Raw genomic sequence first — 9,859 nt, 5'->3', positions numbered from 1 at the left:
AGGGAAATTAATGAAACTAGTGCAGATTTTATTGCTTGTGAATTTTTTGGAAAGTCTTGCTTCAGGCCTCTTTTCCCTCAGTTCAAAAACAGTAATCAAAAAGATACTTTTCTAGAGATCAGGGCCAGACTTCACAGAAGATACTAATCCATTTATGAAGGCAAAATCCATTTCTGTTTTAATTACTCTGAATCTTTAATTCTTAGCATAATATCTCGATGCTTGCTTGCAAAAGGAATGCATAAGCAAACAATGATAAAAAAAAAAAACTAGTTTGTCAGAAACAAATTATTCATAGATGTTCTCTAGAAAAACATTGTCTAAAAATGGACCAAAAAATGTTGTCTGCTACCCAGAAGCTGTATCCACCAAGGCATTTTATAGACAAAGGGTGATATGGTGCTGTGACCTAAGGGCAGTTACAAGGGCCTGCAAATTGGAGGTTGACCTGAGCCCAAGGTCATTGTATTTGAATTATAAAACAAAAGCATCTTTCCTTTATTAATTACAAAGATAACTGAATATATATATATATATATATATATATATATATATATATATATATATATTTCTTGTAGCTTGACAGCTGGAAGGAGAAAATGTGTTGACTAGAAGATGCAAAGGAAGTCATCTTTGTAGTTCTTTCTAAATTAAATGCACAATCATACAAGTGTCTTGCGTCTGTCACTTGGATTCTTGACAACTTTGCAACTCTTGTGTACCAGATTCCTTCCCTGGTCCTGAAGAAAATTCCTTCTGAGGGTGAAGACCAAAACAAAATGCTAAATTCATCGAGGTGAAAGAGTCCTTGAGAGCTTTTGGAGATGGCATATAACCTCCCCACCTACGCCACGAATCCCAGCCCCCTCCCTGTCCCACCCTTAGCAAGTCTTTCCACTTGCCTTTTCTTTTGAATTCTTATGGCAGTCTTCTGTTACTGCAGTTTTATTTCACATCTCTGCTATAAAGTGAAATTTAGCATGAACTCCCCTGATCGCTTCTTTGAAAGAGATAAAATACATTTTCACAAGTTGAGGACTTTAAATATTATTTGTTGTTTAAATGCTTTCTTGTAACATTGATATATCTTTTCTCTAGCTCATGTACAATAATTAAGAGAGAATAGTGAAAAGAAAATAGAGCATAGTGTATCTTTAATAAACTTTTCTGGTAACTGCACTTCCGCCATTTGCAGGTGATTCCATGGTACACTCAGACTCAACAGAGCAATGATTGTTTTGTAATTCCTCTACCATTTATCATACTGGTAACTGATATATTTTTCTTTAACCACATGTATTATATATTACCATTGTATTATATTAAGACAGCATTATTTGTAATTATTTTAATGCTATTTTATTTTCTTATTATTAATCTAAATTAAACTCTGAAATGTATTGTCCACTTACCATGTATTTTTAAAAATATTTAAAGTTTTCTTTTTTTTCATTTTCCTGTTGCTACGATTATTAATTTAAAGAGCTCAAAAATTCTTTTTATTTTTACAGAGCATCTGATCCTGTAATTGTACTTAGTGAAAACGAATGAGCCAAGAAGTTTGTATTCTATCTATCTGAAGGCCTTTGTGGGATTGGGATGATCAGATCTGTAAAGTAGTGCTGATGGAGTGGGATCTATAATTTCAAATGCTTTTAACATTTCATCAGTGACTTTTAGTCACTACTATAATTTCTATTAATCAATTTCTGTTAATCGCCACCAACCCATAACCAAATGAGAAAATGAGATTATGCATTTGGCCACAAAATATTAATGTAGAGTTCTGAAAGTGACAAAATGGTCTGTTTTTGATTTGTCTACAAGCAAGTCTGTTTTACATAAATGGCTTTTTTACAGATTTGAAATGTGAATATATTTTATTTTTTTCCCAGTGAGTACACAATACACAATTCTTTGACAATACTATTAATCAATTTTATGCCGATTTCTTTTCCGATCTAACAACATCAAATGAAACACATTAAGATTTTGGACACTGTTTGGTGACTTAAACAAACTACAGTTAAAAGAAAAGTACATCTATAAAACAAAGTATAAAAAGTCTACCCACGGCCACAAAATCCCTTATCTTGCAACACTTTAAAGTCACAATAAATGCTTTTGAAAATTATGAGATAAGAAAAAATTTAACTTCATTAGTAAAAATTATGGTGTTTCATTTGAAGTACATATCGCAGAGAAGCAAAATAAAAGTAACTTCACCTCTAAGATAATGTGGAAAGACATGTTGCTTTACACCAATTCTTGTCTTGTAATTCTATAAATACAATATACAGAAGCAGATGAAAAAATCAGTGAATGTTACAGTTCTGCATATCTTTAATACTGACACACAATCACTTTCCAGTGGAGAAACCACAGTTAAGAGCTCATTGGTATTATAATTATGTTGTCAATGGACAATTACATAACCTTGTTGAATAGAAATTTGGAGGTGTTCTATTAAACTCATACAAACTTTCAACTCAAATCCCATTGAAGGTATATTTAGATAGCCAGAGCATTAGACTATGACATAGAACACCATTTAATGTTTTGTTACAGAGAAAGTCAACTTGCAATGCTTTTACTTCCCTTTGGTTACAGGATATCTTAAATGTTGGTCTGGATTTTCCTATATTCTCCTTCGAACTGGATTCAAATCCTGTGAAGAAATCAATTGTTTTCATGCCCCCGTACTATCCCACCTTACTTTAAATCCAGGATGGGGAAGATTTGGAGAAGGGGTACGGGGCCTCTGCCTGCATACACTGAGGCACACCTGAGTTGGGGCACTGATTCGGCCATGGCTCCAGTTGCAGACCTTGCATGTTAAGAATGGAGCTGTGCTTGTGTTGGGCATGACTGCATAGCAGCGCTGCCAGTGAGTGCAAGGTAAGATTATATTCTCTCCCACCCAGGCTTCCTTCTGACAGCTTATGCAGGCTTCTGTTTAGACCTGCTCAAGAGTGAGCTCTGTGAATTTCCACATTCATTTAACTGGCTTCAAAAATGAAAAAATTCATGGTAGCTCTCATGATACTCTGACTTATCCTTATCGGACGTTTTTTACATAAAGCAAGTTGACAAAGGCTTTTGACTTTTGGTAGTGTTCCCGAATTCGTGTGAATCGCTATGGTATTTTTTTCTTGCTTTATAGCTATGGAGGAGGATATTTTGGGTGCAATATTAGACCGAAATGAATTAATTTAAAACCAGACTTAACAGAGGATGTGAACTATTGTAAAAGAACATTCCAAGTAACCATAAGACCTGATATAATCTAACCAAAACAGTTAATTTTTATGCACTGAAGACAATCAAAAAGGTACGACGCTCCACCCTGCATTACTCCAGAAGCCACCGGCATACACATACTCTGTTTTTGAAGTCTTAGTTTATTAGTCACATACACCTGCCAATTACCAGGGGTAAATGTTTATGTGTAATATGTGTAATGAATTAAAGTTTTAGGCTAAACTGGGTTATAGAGGAGCATAAAGAGGAAAGAAAAACAAACAAAACTTTGCTTTTAAATAGAAAGAGGTGAAGTAGGGAACTGCATAAATAAAGAATTAAATTCCTCACATCTTAGAGCTGTGAATAAGTATGTATTCATTCTTCACAGAAACTTCTCATCTTCCCCAGTCTCTCTGTCCCAGAGAAATCAAACTGCATTAAGATTCAGGCACTGATGGTGGAAAGTTGATAAAGGGATGAGTAAGTGGGTCTCAGAGTTTTCTTTCTCTTCTATGAAGAAATGAACTACATGGGACCAAGAAGATGTTGGTCCCATAAAGAACATATGTTCCTCTACTCTTGCCTGTGTTGATGCAGTCTCGGGGAATAAAAAAGATGGAAACATTTAACTATGTCCTTCCTTTGCTATAACAATATGACACACAATTGGTGACTGAGCCAATAATGCACGGAGTATGAACTGTCATTCAAACTGGCCCCATATTTTAGAACTGATTCTAATCATTACATTGAATATTTTTCATAGTACCAACTACTGAACACATCATAGGAAAAACATGAGAAAGTATAACTAGAGATAGAATTTACAATTGTGTAGGCAGCACATGGAAAAATGTCACAAGTGGGAATTTCAGGAAAGTTTGGGAAATTCAGGAAAGTTCTCTTCTACTTGAATGATTGACTATACATGTACAGTAGCTAACATATATTTCAAAGTCATATTCATTTGGACGATACCTGACTGATGTTCAGGAACTTCTTGTTCTCAAAGTCGTGTAAACAAATGAGGCAGGACACTGTTATTAATGTCCACTTACGAGGTTTGGTTTATTTAAAAAGTGTATAAACATGCATTTTTCTTCTTTAGAATTTTTCTTTTCGATTTACTCATTCAAAATGGGTCAAACATATTTTAGTTGGTAGCCAATTTTTGAGAATGTACCATAAAATATTTATTCCAATAACTCTACTTACTGTGAACTGAACATACTCTGAGCACTGCTTTTTAAGCACTTACAATTTGGCTATATATTTGGTGGCATAACTTCACTTCTTAATCAAATAAAACACAAAATTGTATATAGACTGCATTATTTTTAAAAAATCATGAATTTAAGTGATGCAGCTCTATCCTCTAGTGTGTACTGTACATGTATTAAAAAGATGAAACAAGATATTGCAATAGAGTTTTTGTATTTGGAAGCAGCTCGAGTATGTCCTAATAATAAATTGCTTCTTTAACTATTTGCTAGATACTCTAGAGTTCATTTTGTTTGTTTCCTTGGGGAACTTCATATTATATTCTGACTTAATGAATTGGAGAGATTAGTTATGGTAATTCAGAAAATGCTTTTTTAAAAAAACTGTAATATAAATACAGCTCTTGTGAAACACCTTAATTTCCTCTTGCTTGTTGTAGTTCTCAGATGGGTCAATTACAATGACAGGTAAAGCTGATTCTAAATATAACTTTAATTTCTTTTTTTTTAAGCAAGTTTAGTACATCATTGCTACCTGTATTTTTTAATGCCTATTCAGTCTTAAGACTTCAACTTCCTTCTTTTGACCCCTGCTTTTGTCAATAGTAAAAGCCACCTTTCTGCTTTTTTTTATTGACTCAGTCGCTGATGTTCCAAGAAGACTTCGCCAACACCACTGTTCCTTTGCATCTTTCCTATTTCTACACCCCAACTGAAAACCCCCTAATGTGATCGGTTACAACCAGCATTATCCAACCTAGCTTACAGTACAGAAACTCCCTTCACATTCAGTCTTTTTCTTCATGTCACGAGGAGTAGAGATTTGTGCTTATCACCAAATAAAATTGCAGTGCAAAATTTAAACATAAAAGTTACACAATTAAAAGTTAATATACGGCACCACAGCCTATTAATTCACATATAGTACAACAGACCAATAAGAACGGACAATAATATGAACAGAGCTAAAAAGAGTGAGCTTGCATAGCAATGCACGAAAGAAATTATATACAGAGGAAAATCCTTTTCTTCCTGGAGGGCGAGCTTTGTTTTCTTTCTTTTTTTTATATACTCCTGACAAGAAAGAGTTAAGGTGGGTGGTGTACTTAAGAGAAGAACACAAGTAAAATATCTGTGGGATATGTGTGGCTGTGTGTCTTTACATTGCATTTACAGTTCTTTTAATAGTACATAAATAGAAATTGTTCATTGCACTGTTTAGTGTCATCACTTCCATGAGTTCAGACCTGATGGTCCTTCAGAGCAGCTTTGCATGTCTCCTCTCAGTTACTCTATAAAGAGATTTAAAAAAATCAGAAATAAGTTTACATTTAAAGTATTCTTTATCTTGATCAGCGTAACAAAAAGCAAAGCAAACAGATAATAGATGAAGATAACATCTTGGATTTTGTGAGGTTGTGAATTAAAAAAATTATACTTATGGAAAGTGAAAGAAAAAAAACACTGTAAAATTTGGAGACAAAATCTGAGTAGATCATTTTTGCACTTCTTATGAGTGTATAATTACTCCAATATAATAGTTAAAGAAAAATCCAAGTAGTCCTGAATCAAATGAAAAATTATAAGTGTATCTTAATCAGATTATTAATAGACAACAGTAATGATAACTTCCATTAATAAAGAAATTTACAGTTTTGAAAGTACTTTCACTTTCATTATCTCATGGCATCCCCCAGTCTGTGATGTGAGCATAAGAGTAATACGATATTTTAGATTAGGAAGTAGAGAAATTAAGAAGGTAGTTTACTTTCTCTTCTCATATAACCAGTAAAAGTTGACAAGATTGGAATTCAGGGCTATTCCTTCAGATAAACTGAATTCACGGAAGCAGTTGAAAATATTCAGCAAGTATAATTCTGACATTGGATAGTGAAATTGGTAACTTTCATGATGAAATTAACACAGAGTTCAATGTTTTTTACTGTGTGTGACATACTGTGACATCCTACTTTTCTCTAGTATTTTATACTTGGAAAGTAGTTTAGTTATATTAACTACCAATGACAGTTCTTTATCAAAAGAGAAATTTATTTATATGTTATTATAATTCAACTATTAAAATTAACTAAAATCAAAGATCAATCTTTCAAGGTTGACTGCCTAAATTTAAAAAAATAAATAAATGAAGAGCAACTAAGGAATGAGGAATTCCCAAGGAGGTTCTTTAAAACTACCAAAGAGCCAACATTTCCTTATTAAATAAGAAAGAAAAGGCAAAGAAAACTACAAGAACTATATTTAATTAATTTCTAAGTATTAAAATTAATTGCCTAAATTATGCAATTTTTGTACAGAATAATTCAAACGAAAGAGAAAAATGTTTATTTGACTGATGTAAATAGCAATGGTCTTTATTATAACCAAACCTACTCAAAATCATGATTTTTTTCCTCATAGTAAAGCAAGCTTTCTATAATTTTGAAATTTGTTTATTGTGGCAATGTCATTGTAGGGGTTCAGGACATGCTACGCCAAAATATGGTACCTTGGCATATTGAATACCTTAAGGTGAGGGAGTTTGGAAAAAAAAGCAGCAGAAACAGAGAGGTCACTGTGACCGCTCCCACCTCATCTGTCCCTGAAGGATCATAAAAACTCCTGTGTGACAGGTACCCACCCTGTAGTACCAGGAGGAAGATAGTCTTGTCACCAGAGATGGGGAATTGGGGGCTGAGAAATCTGTACAAACAAACCTTATTAAACTAATCCTTATCTTCTCAGTTGCCTCTTCACCATTTACTACCCCTAGCCCAAACCTCTCTGTCTTACCAAATTTAAACGCATTTATTGTTTCTTTGTCTAAAGGATTGAGAAGCTTCCTGCTCTGGTCACTTTGAGTCTTCATTCTCTTGTGAAGGCTCCATGTTCATGTAAAAATTCAATAAAATTTGTATGCTTTTTTCCTGTTAATCTATCTCATCAGTTTGGTTTTCAGACCCAGTCAGAGATCCTAAGAGGGTCAAGGAAAACTTTTTTCTGCCTTACGTTATTAACCCAGTCGTCTTTCTGAATCACCATAGCCTTTTAAACGTCCTAAAGCACTTACATAATTCACCTGTAAACTGTCCTTGACTATTTGAGCCCATATATCCTATGTCAAGAAGGTCGCTGGCATTGCGCTGGTGGCTTCCCCTCAATGCCTCGGCTTTCCTAGGTCCAGTGGATCCCTTAGAAGAAGCCGTTCCTGATGAGCTGTGACCCCCTGGAGATGGGAAACTGGGCTTGCTGTAGGGCACCAAGGTCTCCTCTGAAAAAAGAAACACAAAAGGTTGAGTTGAACAACAGTGTGGAGGCAAAACAAACTTAACTTTAAATACTAAGCTCAAGCTAGGCTATTTTATGATCCCATTCTTCAGTAAAATTAAAAATAAGTTTAATAAGGCCCAAATAGTAAAGGAATTTCTATGTGCAAGCAACATTTCCTACAATAGGAATTGAGGCAGTATTAAATTAAAAGAGATCTTGGAATAAGTATCTAATGTTATATATTATTTGCAAAATTTAAACCCAGTTTAAAAGATATTTGCATACAATAACCATATTGTTTAACTAAAGCATTTCTGAGAATAATTTCTGGGTTCAAAGAGGCTGCAATTTACTTTTTTCATTAAGAAGGAAGGAACATGGTTTGTGTTTTAGTTTAAATTATGGCAACATTTTCTCAATCAACTTAGATAAAGAAGTATGTATCAGTGTAATAAACTAGGCTTTTAAAATTTCTATTGCTTCTTTGGATAGAAATACATTATTTGAAAAGCTGTGTATTTCCTTAAAAGAAAAAGAGAAACTCATTCATTTTAATAATGTCCATATTCTTTTTATGTATCATCTCTCTAAAAATAATTCATGATGTACATTACTAAATACTTAACACTGAAATAACTTTTTTCTTTCTCTCTTTTTTTGCTTTCTTTCTTCTTTCTTCCCCCCCCCCTTCTCTCCACCTCTCTGTTTTTTCTTTCTTTCTAGGTATGGGTTATTATTACTGTGATTAGATGACTGAAAAAAATACTGACTGAATTTAGTATTTCTCTTTTTAGATAGTCTTTAATGACAAGGGTCACGTGATTTTTCTCTCACAACCGTAAGCATCCTAAATGTTCCACTAAATCTAGATACTAATATTATCATCTTTTGGCTTTTTTATAACTGTATCTTCTTAAACCTTAAGCACCAAGTTGTGACAAAACATAATTATTGAAAATGCATGAGTAGAGGACATATCCAGAAAAGTCCGAATGAATAAAAGAATGTGTAAGGAAACTCAATTGTGTGTGTTGTGTGTGTGTGTGTGTGTGTGTGCGTATGTTTTAATACTCAATGAATCCTGACATAAGAAGAGATGTTCTAGAAAATCCATTTCTATAAGTGGGTCAACATCCCCCTGCCAAAAAAATCCAACCACAAACCATGGAACTTATTTTGTGACATTTCCAGGAAGTTTGAGTTATAAACAAAAACATTTCACATTGAAGTGTTATCAACTAAATTTAATCCGTTGGAGCAAGTGCAGGCTCCAGTTTAACCTTTTCTAATATGAGAATTCTGTAATTGCCTGTTTATTTGCAACTTTGTTATTTCCATTAATTTACCTATTTGACTGAAGCAATTCTCTCAAAATGACTAGCTACTTCAGTCAAAATGAACAAACGGTTGAAGACAGAGATTCAACTGACACTAAAGATGAAATTTAGTGGTCTAAAAGTACTCAATACAAACAATAAAAGGCAAAAGAAACAAAAAAAAATGAAATGGTCTCTTGAGCTCTGCAGATGAAGCCTGGAGGTCTCTTGAGCTCAAAGACCCTATGCAGAGGTAAACTTGAGGAACAACCCTCACTGAACTGACTCAGGCTTAAGGGATGTGCTCTTTACACCTTACATCTCTGCTGCGGAATTCCAACTTCAATTAGTGATTCAAAGCAAACGCATTTCAGATGCCCTTAAACAACTGGCATTTCCAAGATACCTGGTAGAAAAAAAAAATGTAAAAGTCCACACTTTCTTGGGACTGTGCAGAACACACCTGGTCCAACACCTTGTTTGTGGAGGGCTTTCCGTATGTCTTCTTGGCGTTCTGTGGAGTTTATCCATTCCTGGGTTTGTCGCTGCCACTCTAGGGATGTTTTAGCTGGACAATCCAAAGAGCTCTTTGTGTCTTCTAAGTTGGATGCTTGCTGTCTCTCCAGAGAGCTTCCTTTTCTCTCTGTTGAGTTTTCCACGTTACCAGCATGCTGGCTCAGGCCTATTTGCTGCCTTAAACCCTGACCGGGAGGGGGATCTGGTGGTGGTGGAAGATCTAAAAATTTTGAATAATGTTTAGAATGGACTAAAATGTAATGAAAAGTACAGGTTTTAATTCAAGATGAAGAAAAA

General features: G+C 34.2%; 1 protein-coding gene across 5 annotated transcripts in view; it reads right to left on the bottom strand.

The window, feature by feature from the left end:
• Positions 1–1,861: 1,861 nt before the first annotated feature.
• The window catches only part of ROBO2 (roundabout guidance receptor 2), a 1,637,092-nt gene continuing 1,629,094 nt past the window's right edge, over positions 1,862–9,859 (bottom strand). For 4 of the 5 annotated variants that reach the window (XM_027102521.1, XM_027102511.1, XM_027102532.1 and 1 more), the window contains 2 exons: positions 7,531–7,731; positions 1,862–5,755 (listed from right to left, as the gene is read on the bottom strand). In XM_027102521.1, the coding sequence (XP_026958322.1) occupies positions 5,754–5,755; positions 7,531–7,731 (203 nt within the window). In that variant the 3' untranslated portion in view covers positions 1,862–5,753. The remainder of the gene's footprint in view (positions 5,756–7,530; positions 7,732–9,859) is intronic. The other variant, XM_027102538.1, reaches the window with a different exon arrangement.

Source organism: Aethalodelphis obliquidens, unplaced genomic scaffold (genome assembly GCF_003676395.1).
Source record: "Aethalodelphis obliquidens isolate GAN/ISIS:26980383/991018 unplaced genomic scaffold, ASM367639v1 scaffold1, whole genome shotgun sequence".
In the NCBI taxonomy this organism is placed as follows: domain Eukaryota; kingdom Metazoa; phylum Chordata; class Mammalia; order Artiodactyla; family Delphinidae; genus Aethalodelphis; species Aethalodelphis obliquidens.
Note: the sequence above shows the minus strand (reverse complement) of the source record. Positions and strands in the feature narration are given on the sequence as shown.